A 15788-nucleotide genomic window follows, 5' to 3' on the forward strand; every position below is an offset into this window, starting at 1 on the left:
CTTGAAATAAAAAACTCAAAATGATATTAATCATTTTTTGAATTTAATGACGAATCACATCTTTTGTGGAGGAAAATTTCTCTTTTGCTATTTTCTTATCTTTTTCTTTTAACTTTTAGACATTACAAGGAGAAGAAATGGTTTAATAGTTCTTATCGCACAAAAACGGTGAGCAATGGCTGATGATCGATATATCTGATCCTGACATAAATGAAGTGTTTCTGTAATTGAAAGAGCTACCGATTGACGTTTTGGAGTATTTGAAAAAGCTTCTTGAGGTTGATCCTTCACCAAAGTCTTCGCTTCACTCTGCGCCTTTATTATTTTCTCCATCTTCATCTTCTTCTTCAACTGGAGCATAACTCAAATTTGGCTCTGCAATCTAGATGTTGAGAAGAAAAGAGAAGAATGCAACAGGTGTAATAAATCATCCGTATCTTCATCAGCACCTGCGATTTATCCATCGGATGCCTCGGCTGCGGTGGCATCATTCATATCTGCAGGAGCGATGGATAACATCAAGATACGACTGCGAATTTTGGTGCCTAAGGCGGCTGAGGTGTATGCACGGAACAAGCAGATGCTGCTGCAGAAACTGCTGGGTTATTTTGTGGCGCTGTTGGCGGTGCTGTTTTGGGCCGTTGTATGCGCCTCTGATGTGGTGCTTTCGGTGATGCTTTCTATTGTGCTGGTTGCTCCGCTTCCTTCAATTGATGAATCGCTGTTGATGAAGTCGGGAAACAAAAATGTCTTTGTTGTGTAAGTGTGGATGCGTTCCCATCGATCTACAAATCTTTTTAGTCCGTAGCTGCTTCCGTTGGAGACAGCATGGCTGGTTTTGCAATCAATGAAGTCGAGGAGCGTTGTGATGACGAATAAGATGAAAGAGGAAGTGATGCGGCTAGTGTTTGCAGTGAACAAAGTGCTGGAAAAGTTTGGGAGATGACGCTGGAGGCGGAAAGGTTGAAGATGGAGTATGTCATTCAGGTGATAAAAGCGATTGTGCTGGTTGTTCTAGAGAAGTGAGAAGAAGCAATAGAAGCAGAAGAAGGGGAAGAAGAAGGATAAGAGTGAGGAGGAGAAGAAGAAGAAAAGAAAAAAAAACATGTAGTGGTGAAACAGGAGACGGATAAGAAGTTCATGGAGTTCAACATGAGGATGCATTATATTTGAAATGATAAGAGGCTTTTGAAGGTGACGAGTGACTAAAAGAGTTGTGTGAGGGAATGGCAATCTCATCCAGATGTGTGATTGGAAGATTCTTCAGCTGAGCGAGAAGTGCAATGAATAGGTGAAGGAGCTGCAGGTCAGTATGTTGCGATTATGAGAATGTTGAACTGAGTGTTGTTGGGATTTCGAATGAAAAGAAACGCATGATGCAACAGGGCGAGGTTGTGAGTGTGGATGGCAAGTTGAAGCTTGTGGGTTGGGGGTTACACTTTTCATATCTTCTTCGTTGGTTTCTCTGTGCGAGAAGTGATGGTTCTGTTTTATTTCGTTAATTCTTCAGTCGCATCTATGTGAAAAATTCCAGTAGATGTTTTCAGCGAGCATAGGAGATTGCAGCGCTGTGATGTTCGACACAAACTCGAGCTGGAAGTGGGTTAATGTGAAAATGGGGAGCGGAGTGAGTGTTGAAGGAGAAGCAAGCAGCGGTGGAGCAGAAAACGCAGGTGATAGTGATGGAGGATGAATGGACACAACTGTGAAGCAGAAGATGAACCAGATAAAGAATGAAACGAAGATTCTGATAAAGCAACTGAAAGAACACGTACAAACAACAAGCAAGTCAAAGTTTCCATTCAAGGATGAGATTTAGAAGAAGAACTCAGAGATTGCGCAAAAGAAGCAGAAGCAGAAGCAGAAGATAGCAAATCAGTTCAAAATGTGATGATCTGCAAGGAAGAAGCTTTTCTTGTTGAACTTTGCAGAGACGTGGCTGTTTGGGGAATTTGTGAGGGAGGAGTTCAAATAAAACGAGCTGTCGTTCTTCTTGTTCTTCAGCATTGTGCTTGAAAGGGCAGTGGAGAAGAAAATAAAGATGTTTTTTGGTGGAGTTTGAGAAGATACAGTCAAAGATGGAAATGGAAGACTCATGTGTGTTTCTGCAAATTCTGATGAATAACAGCTGGGCAGAAGTTAAGATGAAGAAAGGAGGAGATGAAGGTGCTGTGTGATGTCAAATGTTCTGGAAATGCATGGACTTCTTCATTTTTTCCATCAGTGGCAGCTTTCAGAGGAATTGTGTTTGGAGAACTGGAATCTCTTCTGTGTGTGCTATCCGCAAACTCCAAAGGCGCTGTCGCTGCGGATCTTCCGGGATGCGTACCGGCTGTCAGGCTGCTGTCTTCTATCGTTTGCGTCTGTGCTGGAGGCGTGCCAGCCTAACAACTTCATCGAGCTATTCCTGCGACAACGAGACATGCTTGCTTCAACCGATGGACAAGTGTTTCTATCACTTTTATAGAACGGTGCAGCTGCGGAGACTGTGAAATGACACATGGCGCTGCTGAATCTGGAGCTAGATGACCGCGTGCGGGTGCTTTTGGGGCTGTCGGCAGGTGCTGAGCTGAAGCTGTGCGTGAAGGCTGTATAGTCGGTGGTGGAGAAGAAAGAAGGCTGTGAGCTTTGTTCCGGATGTTGCGGCTGCTGGTGAAGTTGGTGGGGATGCAGTGGAGGAGGAATGAGGTTGAAGTGGCGAACTGCTTTAGGATGCTGCTGTGATACGGGAAAGGTGTGGTGCAGTTCCACGAGGAGATTGCGTGGCAGAGGGAGGACGAAGGAGGAGATGACTTTCCTTTATCTTCTGCTGCTGTTTCTTCTTCAGCACAGCACAAGCAGGTCCCGAGCGAGAAAGAGTTAACGATCAACAACAAGCTGCTATCCTTTGAGTGTGCATTGTGTGTGATCGATCCTTCGATTTCGCAGCCCAAATCGTCATCCGCGTTGTCTTCTTCTTCGAAACCTTTTTCTTTTTCTTCTTGTTTCATTTGAATCATCTTTTTCTAATTGCCCATGTCTTCTTTTAAAGAATTTCTTGAAATGAACAAACATTTCACTAATCTTGAAAACATGTGGTTTTTTAAAATGCATTATAGAATAATGTGCATTTTTGAGAGAAGAAGAAGAACAAGATGAATAAGATGAGGAAGAAGATGATGATAGAGGAATTTGTCTGTCTTCTTCTTGTTGCATAGGAACAGAAGCACTGCTGCTTGGATGCTCAAAATGAGGCTAACTCCCGACATTCAATGCATGTGAAGCAGACTATTGTGAAGATAGCGAAGAAGGAGAAGAAGAAGAAGACTGAGAAGAAACCACAAAATTTGTTAAAATGTTGCTTGAAATGGATTGTCCCTGCGAATGACACTCGATAAAAAAAGGCTGTTGTCTGTGAGAAAAAAAAGTTATAAAAAAGATATAAAAATAGTTAGTTTTGCATTGATTCAAAAAATTCATCAAAAGAAGGCACCTAACCTTTTAATCACAAATGCAGAGGATTGCCCAATCACTAATGCCGTCAATCTCCTTTTCGATTGTTTCCCAGCGCTCCTTTTTCCATAATCCTTTATCCAAACATTAATGTCTTGCTTTTAGATGTTGTCGACAATTTTTTTCAGAAAAAAATATCTCGAATTTTCTTCTTTCCTAATGCTGCCCAATTGTTGATATTCTTCTTCAATTTCCTCTCAACAAAATGCTCAGAAATCGAAATGTTTTCATCTCCTCTCTAAACTGAATACAAATAATTTGCAATTCCCTTCTGCTGATTGACTCTCTCCATCCAACTCGCTTCAAATGTTCTGCTCAGAAAAAAAAATGCCGTTTATACAATTTATCAGATTCTTGCACTTTGAAAATATGATTTATAAAATTATCTTCTCAACGAACAAGAACAATTAAAAATGCATACATCATAATGATCATATGTTATTTTGGAAAATGTATTTCCTTTAAAGATGCTTTTCTTCTAAATCATCTCGCCCAATTCCATCATCAAATCCCCGACGTCGCTAACCTTGTTTCTGAGGAAAATTATATCTTCTATCCCACATAGAATGTTCATTATCCTTTCTCTTATCCGGTCAATAAACTTTCATGGAAAAAAGATAACTGAATAATCAAATAAGCCATAACATTTTTTCCAAAAAAATTATATATAGAAAACCATTCGATCTTTTGAATGTTATAAATTCAAAATAAATCCCTCTTTCGATTTTTCAATTAATTTTTTAAATGAAAATTTTAAAACAACAAAAAAAATTACTCATGAAAGATCAACGATGCAACGATTTTATGATCTCATAAAAAATCACCCATATCTTTAAACTGTGTTGTTAATTATTTATTTGCAAAAATAAAAAATGATTTCACAAATACAATCGATAACAATTCAAATAAAATTTTCATAAAATTTTTTATTTATTGAAAAACAAAAAAAGAGTGGATTTTTGAAATAAGCACATTTTTTGGTAATAATTTTTCTTTTTTAAACGAATGTTTGAGTTGCAAATATGCATAAACAACAAAAAATTTTTTTGTTGACCATTATGTTATCAATAATCAACAATCCACAACAAACTTTCAGAATAATTATTCTATTTCAAGAATAATAATTTTCCATAATAAAAAAATCTTTCCAAAAAAATTGTCAATAAATACAGATCATTTTGAAAATATAATTTTCAACATAACAATGAGATCGCACATACAGTCTAACCAGAGATAATATTGTGTCAACTTTGAATATTCGATTGCTGTCAAATTCTTTTTGGGATATTTGTTTTTTATTCTTTTTTTATTAATTGTTATTTCACATAATCATTGGGAGTTATGTTATCGATCACTTTCTTTTTATTTTTAGTAGTTTTTTCAAAAATTTTTTAAAAACTCATAAATAATATCACAAAACTGAAAGAAAAATATATTTATGTAGAAATACGAATATTCATCAAAATTTTTCAGAGTTGCTGTGAAGTTTTTAAACGATTTCCAAAAAAATACTCCAATAACAATGTGTGTGACATATTTGTAACTTTAAATTATTTCTGTTAAATATTTCAGTTTAAATATTTGTTTTGTGTATTCCAAAATAAACACTGAAAAGTGATAGCACTGTTGAATTATTCATCTGCTTTTCTTTCACATCAAAATTTGACGTTCGAAATGTATATGATATGTTTATCGTTTGGATGAAAATTATTAGGCTTGATACGGAAAACAATTTGTTGACCTTCTTATAAAAAAAAGTTATGATTTGAAAATATTCACCAATGTCTTTTAGAACAATTTTCAAAATGAATGGTTTTAAATTGATTCATCCAAATTCGAGTTGAAGTTCCTTTCTGAAAAAAAAAGATGTATCCAAAATATTTTTTTTAAAATTGCCAGAGAGAGCAAAACATAGGGTGATACTTTTTATTTTGTTCGAAGCATTAAATATGGATAAAAAATAATTATCAATTTTTTTTGATATTTCAGAGTTTTTCACTTTGAAATGAATGAACTCTGAACAAGTATTTCTAAAAAATTAAAGATTGCATACTAAAAAAAAATACCGGATATTAGAACAATTCGTTCATGGAACATTAGAATTCAAAGGCGTATAAAAATGTTGATAAGATTCACCGTGATTATGGCAGTCCATCCAATGAAGTGTTGATAAAGAAGATACTATAAGCAGTGGAAGAAAATCCTCATATTAGCTCCAGAGCGTTGGCAGAGCAATTTAGTGTTGGAAAAACAACAATTTTAAGGACTCTTCATGAGAGATTACATTTTTATTCTTTCAAAATAAGGTGGGTTTCATTCGCACTGAATAATGATCAGAAAAAAATCCTTACACACATTGACTTCCAATTTCTAAAAAAAAATTGAAGATTTATAGAAAATGAAGTTTGAATAACTGATTACTGGAAATGAGTCCTTTAATGAAGTGGAATAATTTCGAATGTTAATGGAGAAAAGATAAATCGAAAGCGTCCACCATTACGAATTTCACATTTTCATATAAGAAATCAATGTTCATTATTTTTTTTTCGGTTCACGTATTATTTTTTTTTTACAACATTCAATAAGAAAAACCAAAAGCGAATATTGAGAAAAATGAGAATTTTGTATTAAATCCGATTAGTCAAATTCTGAAAAACATTTTTAAAGTTACTGCTGTGAATTTTTTAATTTATTTTGCCAATGCTCGTCCGCATTCAGCGGATATATCAAAGATCTTTGGGGAGGAGCATCATTTAAATATTCTTCCGCATTCTCCTTGTTTTCCTGATGTTGCGCCATGTGATTTATTCCTCTTCGGCTACATGAAGCAGGCTCTCAAAGAGGACAAAACACATAATTTTGAAGAATTTATAATAGAAAGAGAAAAAATGTTTTATTAGACATATTCAGATATGATTGTTCTCGCTATTGAAAGTGGGATTAAGCGTATGATGTTTTTTACAACTCATAATGGTTAGTATATAATGAATAATTTTTTTTGAATATAGGGTGATTTATAAACCCGAATATTATCATAAATTCGGTTATTTTTTTTTGTTCGTTGAAACAGAATAAATACAACATAAAAATATTAAAAGCAAACATTTATTTATTTATTTAACAATTTTATAACAGCACTAGAATTTTTTGTTTCAATTTTTGTTTCTGATGAAGATCTGAGGAATTTTTGATTTATTTTCGATTATTTGTTTTGCTTGTTTTTAACCAACTCTCTTTCTTTGTTTATTTTTAATTACAATGTCATAAAACATATATATTGACCTTTAATAATTCCAAATGTTCTATGTTTTTATCTTTTTTTTCGAATGTTTTTCACATTTCATCATTTTTGACAGAAAGTGTGAAAATATGAAATTTTCGGAACTCATGTTTGATTCTTATAATTAATCACTATGATATCATGTAAATTAGATAAAAATGCATTGATAATCTTCATTATAAGTCATTTCAAATTAATTTGAAAACAAAATGAGCATTTTTATCATTTTCAAAAATTGATTTGTGTAATGAAAAAAACAACATTTCAAAAAATTATAACACGGAAAACATTTATTCAAAACTTTTTCTTTTCATGCACATTATTTTTGATAAGTAAAATATATTGCACAGCTCATAATTTTCATATTTTCACACTTTCTGTCAAAAATGATGAAATGTGAAAAACATTCGAAAAAAAAGATAAAAACATAGAACATTTGGAATTATTAAAGGTCAATATATATGTTTTATGACATTGTAATTAAAAATAAACAAAGAAAGAGAGTTGGTTAAAAACAAGCAAAACAAATAATCGAAAATAAATCAAAAATTCCTCAGATCTTCATCAGAAACAAAAATTGAAACAAAAAATTCTAGTGCTGTTATAAAATTGTTAAATAAATAAATAAATGTTTGCTTTTAATATTTTTATGTTGTATTTATTCTGTTTCAACGAACAAAAAAAAATAACCGAATTTATGATAATATTCGGGTTTATAAATCACCATAAATTTTAAAGCCGTACCAAAAATTTCAAACTAAATAATTAGGTCCACACTATTAGAAGAAGAAAAGCAGATTGCGGTAATGGAACGCTCCTCTCTTTGTTGATGTGACCAGAAAAGCTCAGAAAAGTGAGAAGAGATTTTTTGAACATCTGGCAGAAAACTCTTTAAAGAAGATTTTTTTAACGAAAATTGTGACATAGGTGAAGCATTTTGTGTGTTGCATGAAACGGTAATTGACCATTGAAATATCTTGCTGAAATTGGTACACGATCAGGTGGAATAAGTTGGAAAATGAATATCTTCTGTCGATAAATGTCCATACTGTTTCCTGTCTATTCAGCTGAATTTGTAATTGTGAATGGCTTCTTTCATTAATTGCATTCTCAAATAAATTGTAATTCGCAATTCAAGTTGATATTCCAAGAAATGGTGGAAGATGTCTTTATTGGTGAAAACAATCTTCTTCTCTTTCTTCTTCAGAATCATTGAATCTTTTGCTCTATCAACAACCTGATAAAAAAATAATAATAAAAATTCAAAAACTTTCAAAATGTATTTTTAATTCATTTCATGTATCTTATTGAATTGGAAAGGTTCGTTTTCATCAATTTAGCTTCATTATTCCTTCCATTTTCTTCAATTTTTGCACTATATTCATTCACCATCATTTCCAGCAGTCTTTTCACCCTCAAATGCACAGATTTCCTGCTCTTCTGAAAAAAAGTGAGAATTTTGTCTTCTTTCTCACTTCCACTGTTTTCAGCCAATTACAAAATTTGCTTTTCCAGAATTCTTTAAAAACAAGATATTTTCCAAATGTCTTCCCAAAAATGCAGCTGTCATCTGCACTTCACAGCCGTTTCTCATGTTCACCACAACCAAGGAGATATTTTCCATTTCAATAATCGTTCATGTTCACAAGCTCTGTGAAGGTGATGGATGGAAATATCTTCACTGAAAATAGAATTATAAAAAATACAACCATATATTTGTCCACATTGGCCATTTTGGAAAGTGCATTTCATTCAAAAATGTTTTTCATAAGTCATCTCGCTCAATTCCATCATCAATGCATCCTTGCAGCTGTCTCATTCCCCCATGCAAAATAGTAATATCTCCAATGGTAAATGTGTTCTTTACCTGTACATCAGAATTTGCTTTATTTTAAGATAAAAGTGATTATCATTATTTTATATATTTTTGTACAACACATTAAAGTGCGGAAATCATTCTGAGTTGAAATAAAATTTTTCAAAGAAAATTTATCAAAAATGTTTTTTTGGGATGAGAAATATTTCATTTTCAAAATTATTTAAAAGTTGACATTGATTTTTTTGTAATTTTCATCACCTAAAAGAAGATTGCAAGGAAAAAGAAAACTGAATCTTTTTTCAGTGTTATCATCTGATTTCTAATGAGTTTCTGTACCTCAAGATTCCTTTTTTTTTTTTTTTTTTTTTTTTTTTTTTTTTTTAGATATCCCAAACCCTTAAAAATTTTTTGCAAAAAAGAAACTTATTCGTTTTCCAGAAACCCTAAAATAGGGAATTTTTAACAATATCCTTTGACCTATGATATCAATATAATCTAATATATTATTTTTGTTGAACTTAATCCAATATTTAGCGGTTTCATAATAAAAAATTTTCACATGCATTCTATTTTCCTATTTTGTCTCTCAGCGAAGTTAATAAGAAATTCCAAGCCATTTCTTCTTCATTAAATGAAAGAATCATCATTAAATTACCTTTCTTTTAAAATAAGATATGTTTCAGTCAAGAAGAATTAAGGTAAATGCAGAAGATAGGGGTACCTATTTTTTTTGTTTGATCCTAGAAAAAATGGTTTAAACAACAACAAATGGATATACATGTTATATTCACATCACTTAAAGTGAAATTTATTTGCACATTTTTGCAAACAAATTATGCTCATTTTTTCAGAAAATATGGGATTGATCAGTTTTCATTATCATTTGATCCTGACTGAAATGGAAACAAATATATCTATTTCGAGATATTAAAGAATGTTTATGGACCTTGATTGCGCTAGGACGTAGTATCGAGTGCAATTACTTAATTGCTGTTCCAAAAAATGCACGAATTGTCAAAAACCAATGAATTTATGTCTTAATATTGGGAAGCGTTGCTGAATATGTAAAAATTGCAAAAGAAAAATAAGTGTTTATACGGACACTTCGTTTTTCATGTCAAAGATTGGGATATCAAAACTTCTGCAACTTTTGCTTTAATTATATATGAAATTTAATTTCAAACAAATCTCGTATTTAGTAGGCATAAGCAGAGATACTGTTTCATATTGGGCAAGTGTTTCTCGAACAGCTGTTTTTAACACTGTTGCGAAAATGGATTTGACATTGAGAGGATCAGGGTGCATCGTTGAAATAGATGAAGCCGTTCTTTGCAAAAGATAATTCAAAAAAGGAAGGGACAAGCAACAAATATGGATCTTTGGAATGGTGGAGCGAAAAACTGATCGTAACCAAGGAAAATGTTTGATAGTTCGTGTCGAAAACAGAAAGAAAGAAACTTTTTTACCCATTATTGAAATTTTCGTAAATAAGCAGACAACAGTTTATTCTGATGAGTGGCGCTCGAATTCCTGTTTGAATTCTTTGGGTTTTAAACATTCAACGGTTTGCCATAAGTATCGGTTCAAAGATAAAATAACATCTGCTTGCATAAACATAATCGAAGGGCTTTGGAGTAAATTAAGAAGGTTTTTACCACGAACAAGTACAAGATTAAAATTCTTAGATAATTATTTGGCAAGTTTTATGATGGAAAAAACAAACCTTCACAATTTCACGAGTATGTGAGAATGATTCATGATTTTGTTCCTACAAAGGAGTACGAAAATCAAAAGGAGCAAATAAGAGATTTTGTCGATGAAAACACAGAAACTGATAGCGATATAACTCGAACAGCTGAAGGTTCATCGGACGAGGATCTAGGAGCAGGTGATGTCAGTGATGCTTCTGAATACATTAAAAATTGAATTCTTTAATATTTTTTTCACATTCACAAAATATCTCAAGAATTCACTCAATATGTCTAAATTTTTTTGAAAAGTTCCTTTTGTTTAATTTGCAAATAAAATAAAAATTTCACATTACTCTCAAATTTCTGTTCACATAGACCAAATTTTTCTGTGATGGAAACAAATACTTGATAATGATATTATATTCATTCTCATGAAATCTTGTGAGTGAAAACAGAAATCTGATCGAAATATTAAATTTTTATTTTGAATGAAAATTAAACGAAAGGAACTTTTCAAAAAAATTTAGACATATACTCATTTATTTCCTTTAAACAGCATAGAAATTGTCAATGAAGCTTTTTGAGTACAAACAAAAATTTTTCTATTAAAAAAATTGGTACCCCTATCTTCTGCCCTTTCCAAAATTAAAAAAGATTCTCAAAAAATGTGATTCTTTTGATCAAAAAAATTTCAAAAAAATTTTTTTAAATGTTTCCGCACATAATAAATTGCTTTAAATAGCAAATATGATAATAATATAATGAAATAAATTGATTATATCGATTTTTGAATGTTCCGGTATAATACCCATATGCCTCTCCAATTCTGTAGAAAATATTCTCTCAATGATCTCTCATCCTGTCAATGGGCATTTTTGTTCAAAAAATGTAATTCGATCAGACCTTCCATTACAAATAACAGAAAAAGACAAAGCGTTTTTTTTTCTCTGCAATTACGCTTCAAGAAAACTAAAAATTGAAAGAATGGTGTGAATACAGATATTTCTTTGGTAGTGCGAAGATTTTGTTCCATTTATTTTTTCTCTTTTGTTGCATTTTGGTTTTAATTTGAATGGCAATATCATTGTTTTCTGATTGTGATATTTTCTTCGAAAATGCAGGAGAATGGTGCAACGAAAACATTTTTCAGTTTGTCAACATTTTTGCATTTGAATCGCTGATGAATGCATCATTTCTTTGTTTTTATTTTCAGAATTGTTTTCTGAGCTGGAAGATTGCAAAGAGGAAGAACAGAAAGTGAAAATCGAAGAGATAAATGGGGTAATTGATGGAATGGATAAAAGAGAGTTTATATCCATTTTCACAAAAGAACAGTTCGATAAAATGTACAAGATGATTGAAGAAAATAAAATGTCGATGGAAAATGCCATTCTGATGTTGAAACACATAGGTTATCTGAAAGAACTGAAATTCATTAGCAATTTAAGTTTTGAAAGGTCTTTGCTAAGCAAAAGATTTGAGGAAATGATTGCTGATGGAAATGAGAAGAAATATACAAAGAACGAAAAACTTTTGGCTGATCTTTGGGAATGCCATCTCTTGAATAAATGCAATGTTACTTCAAATGAAACACTAAACACATACATACGTCGCCTTCTGAAAATTGCATCGAATAAAGAGGGAAAAGAAGAAATTAGAAAAGAAGTGGAAATGGCTTTACTTGCATTAAGCAATGTTAAATTTTATGTATGATTATTTCTGTTTCCTTTTTGATGTTATTGTTTTTGCCCATATTTTTTTTTGCAAGAGAATACTTAAAAAGCTGTATTTGGAAGAAATATCAGAAATCATCCAACATCATCAGAAGCATCGCAATCTAACTCAACTTGCCTATCAATCAGCTTGGGGGTTTTTGATGAACAGATTTGACAATGAAAATAGCTTGGGAGATGCCATTGTGAATGAGCTTCATTTTGCGAGAGAAGCAGCGAGAGAACTTGAAGAGCTGTCGAAAGGTGTGGATTGGAAGAGAGGAAAAGAAACCAAAGAAGAATTCATTTTATTGAGATGGTTCAGAACTTTGGACTCTTTCTTTTATTTATGCAAGTTGTGGAATGAAGAATTTGCTGGGCTTATTGAAAGCATTGTTCGGGTGCTTCGAACAGCAAAGGATAGTTACGGAGAAATAAGCAAAAAATGTGCTTTTTCTTTAAGAAGAGCAGCAGATAGCACAGGCGTGAAAATTGAAGACTTGCTGAAAGGGGGAGCAGTTGGAGTTGTTTTGGAGGAAATTCAGCAATCAACAATTGATCACAAAACAGCATATGATTGCTTGAATTTTTTTTATTTCATTTCATGGCGAATGGAAGAAAAGGGGTATGACAAAATGAAAGAGGCAAAGAGAAAGATAACCAAAAGGGAGTTGTTTGAAAAGATGGAAGAAGAAGGGTATGAAGATACCATCGCAAGCTTTTACGGATTACTCCGTTTTCTTAATAAAAAATATGTTGATAAATTGCCGACGAAAATTTCAGTCTATTTTATGTATGATTGAGAAAATGAATTGAATTTTGTAACTCAGATATTTTATTTTTTTTCCCCCATCATTTCACAAAATACCCAAAATAATCGATTATTTATTGTGTTTTTGGTAAAAAGTGCATTATTTCTCTTCATTCAAGTGAAATGAAACAACAAAAAAAGAGCATTCAGCAAATTGTTTAATGACTTCAATTCTCTCCCTTCATCCAATGTTTCATCAAAAAAAAAAAAAAAAAAAAAAAAACATTCTTCAAATTCTGCGTTCACTCATTTGCATGTATTTTCTGGAAGCTTTCTTCTCTGCCTTTTCCAGTTGAAACTGCATTGCTTTCTTTGCGATGATGATTAAAATGAGAAAGAAGAAGAATATGAAGAAAGATATTTTCCCTTTGTGCGCAAACTGTATTATTCGGAAAATAACTGAAATAAGTGGTATTTCATTGAAATCTTGGAGAAAAAAGGTATTTTCATAAATTATGATCCCATCAGAACAATAAATTTGAGTATTGCTTGAAGATTTCATTGATCGTCGAAACATTTCTGCTTCAATTGGCACTCAATCAGAAGAAACAATGAAGGCGTAAAGAAAATCTTTGGTAGACGAACTTCCTCAATGTTTCCTGTCGATCAGCTTTAATATAAATAATTTGTGGCTTCCTTCATTATTTTTATAGTTTTTTTTCTTTTTCTTTCTCTTTCTCTTTCTTTCTTTCTATCTAACTAACTAACTAACTAACTAACTAACTAACTAACTATCTAACTATCTTTTCTTTTCTTTTCTTTTCTTTTCTTTTCTTTTCTTTTCTTTTCTTTCATTGTCTTCAAACATTATCAAACCTAATCATATTTGCATTTTTCTTTCTTTTTCTATCTTTTTCTGCTCAAATATTTTGATGTTGAATCGTTTTCATCAAAATTTTTGCTGTCACAGTCTTCTTCCTTATTCATCTCTTTTCTTGTTTCATACTTTTTCTTTTCTTCTCTTCCAATCTTTCTCTTTCATTCTCTTCTTCCTCTTCTTCCTCTTCATTCTCTCTCTTCATTCTTCAAAACAATCACTTTTCCCCTTCTATTTCTTTGTTTCCCTTCAAATCCTCCTTCGCTTCTGTTATCTATTTGACATCCATCTGCACTTCCTTCTTCTGAAAAGAGCTGGTATTTCTTCGTTTTCTTCGTTTCTATCAACTCCTTTGCACTTTTGCCTTTTCCAAAAATTCCTTTTTTATTTTTTCCCTTTTTTTTTGCAGATAAAGGATTTCTTTTAATCATCTGCACAAACAAAGAAATTAATGCTATGTTTGACCAGCCAAACGAAGAAAGATGCTCAATTTCATCGAAAGTGGCTGAAAGATATCAGATGATCAATCAGCTTAAAATGAAGAATGCGAAGAAGGTGCAGAGGAAGGAGAAAGAGAAAGAGAATGAGGAAATGAAAGAGAAGAAGAGGAGGAGGAGGATGAAGAGGAAGAGGAAGAAGAAGAAGGAGAAGGAGAAGAAGGAGAAGAAGGAGAAGAAGGAGAAGAAGGAGAAGGAGAAGAAGGAGAAGGAGAAGATAAAAACGAAGAAACTGAACGAAGAGTCATACAAATTCATTTTCCATGAACAACCTTTGAATCCTCATCATCTGCAGTTGAAAAGAAAACTGTTTCTGAAGTAGAAAGATAATCTTTGCAAACAGCAGAAACTTCGCCTTGTGTATAGTCTGTTTTTCTGCTTCAGCCATACGATTCTTGTGAATGAACTAGAACTGCTGATGAGATTTCTTTGGCAAGCAAAAAAATAAAAGATGATTGAAGAAAGCAGATGAAGAAAGATGATATCGATGCAGGAGAGAGAGAGAGAGAGAGACACAATACGAAGATCAAAATGTTCACCACCAGCTGCTCTATCAGAGGCAGTCCCATTGTCAATCAGCTTGTCCATCTCTTTTTTCGAGCAGGATTGAGCTGCAGTCAGAATGACTCGAACAACTTTGAAGGGTTTCAGATATGTCTGTGCGATGAATAAGAAAAAGAACAGAAACACAACTTGAAGGAAAATGAAGCATCAGAAGTTTTAGAAGCAGCAGCGGCTTCATGTTCAATGACTCGCTTGGTGTTATTAGCACAAGCATCGTGTCTGCTTCTCGATGATTGAAGTGATTTTGACTACGTCTTTAGCTTTGGCTTTGGCTTTAACTTAAACTTTGGCTTTTGTTGTAGCAGAATAGCAATATCTGACTCGATGATATCACAAGCAATGCTCCTTCTGCTTCACAATTTGCATTATGCTCATTGTCTGTCCCATCTGCTCTTTCCTTCTCTCCTCAAGACAGTTTCATTGGATCTCAATCTGATTGCTTTTTTTAAAGAGAATCAGCAGCGTCTTAGTGATTTGCCTCCACACATTCACATTCTGCTCCATTTAAATGAACATATTCACCTGCTGAAATCGGCTTGTCCACAAAAGAGTATTCAGGCGAAAAATAAAAATTGGATAAAGTGCGCTGAATGAATGAGGAACGGTCCATTTGAAATTATTTATCCAAAAACACTCATTTTGTAATTCAAATTCACCGCAAACACTTAAAATGCCTTCAGCGCTTCCTTTGTGTAATCCAATTTTGCTGTATCTGTGATTCTTCATGTTTGGCTCAGAAATGACTTCTGAGTGCTCCTCTTTCCCTTCATCCACAATTACCTCTGATGGAAGCAGAATTTGTTTGGCTTATTTATCTGCGCTTGGAAGAAGGCACCAGCTGCAGGTTGTTTGGCTGGATTTCAAATATCTCCGAAGTTTAAATCTGATTCAGTGAATTGGTTGTGTCGCTTCATTTTATCTTCCACATTGGCCACTGTAATAAAATGAGAGAGATAAGACAACAAGTTCAGTAGAGAAGATTATTTTTCCTCTTTCTTGAAAAATCCCCAGTTCAGTTGTCAAGAATTCCGCAACGTTCGTTTATGAACTGCAGAAATGGCATTTCTTCAACCGAAAAAGAATGTTTTAAGCTCCCCCTTTTGGA

General features: G+C 32.9%; 3 protein-coding genes across 3 annotated transcripts; 1 reads left to right on the forward strand and 2 right to left on the reverse strand.

The window, feature by feature from the left end:
• Nucleotides 1-2393: 2393 nt before the first annotated feature.
• Nucleotides 2394-2999, reverse strand: MONOS_6362 (uncharacterized protein; the record flags this gene model as incomplete). The annotated part of the gene is made up of 1 exon (XM_067876589.1): nucleotides 2394-2999. The coding sequence occupies one exon, from the start codon at nucleotides 2997-2999 to the stop codon at nucleotides 2394-2396; it is 606 nt and encodes a 201-aa protein (XP_067725014.1).
• Nucleotides 3000-11189: 8190 nt separating this feature from the next.
• Nucleotides 11190-12900, forward strand: MONOS_6363 (uncharacterized protein). Its single transcript, XM_067876590.1, has 4 exons — nucleotides 11190-11269; nucleotides 11404-11431; nucleotides 11496-11989; nucleotides 12051-12900. Exons 1-4 carry the CDS (start codon nucleotides 11267-11269, stop codon nucleotides 12795-12797), a joined length of 1272 nt encoding a protein of 423 aa, XP_067725015.1. The 5' UTR covers nucleotides 11190-11266; the 3' UTR covers nucleotides 12798-12900.
• A 1254-nt stretch (nucleotides 12901-14154) lies between these two features.
• On the reverse strand, nucleotides 14155-14367 carry MONOS_6364 (uncharacterized protein; the record flags this gene model as incomplete). Its single annotated transcript, XM_067876591.1, has 1 exon — nucleotides 14155-14367. One exon carries the CDS (start codon nucleotides 14365-14367, stop codon nucleotides 14155-14157), a length of 213 nt encoding a protein of 70 aa, XP_067725016.1.
• Between the last annotated feature and the right edge of the window lie 1421 nt (nucleotides 14368-15788).

This window comes from Monocercomonoides exilis, assembly GCF_001643675.1.
Source record: "Monocercomonoides exilis strain PA203 chromosome Unknown scaffold31-1199392, whole genome shotgun sequence".
In the NCBI taxonomy this organism is placed as follows: Eukaryota; Preaxostyla; order Oxymonadida; family Polymastigidae; genus Monocercomonoides; species Monocercomonoides exilis.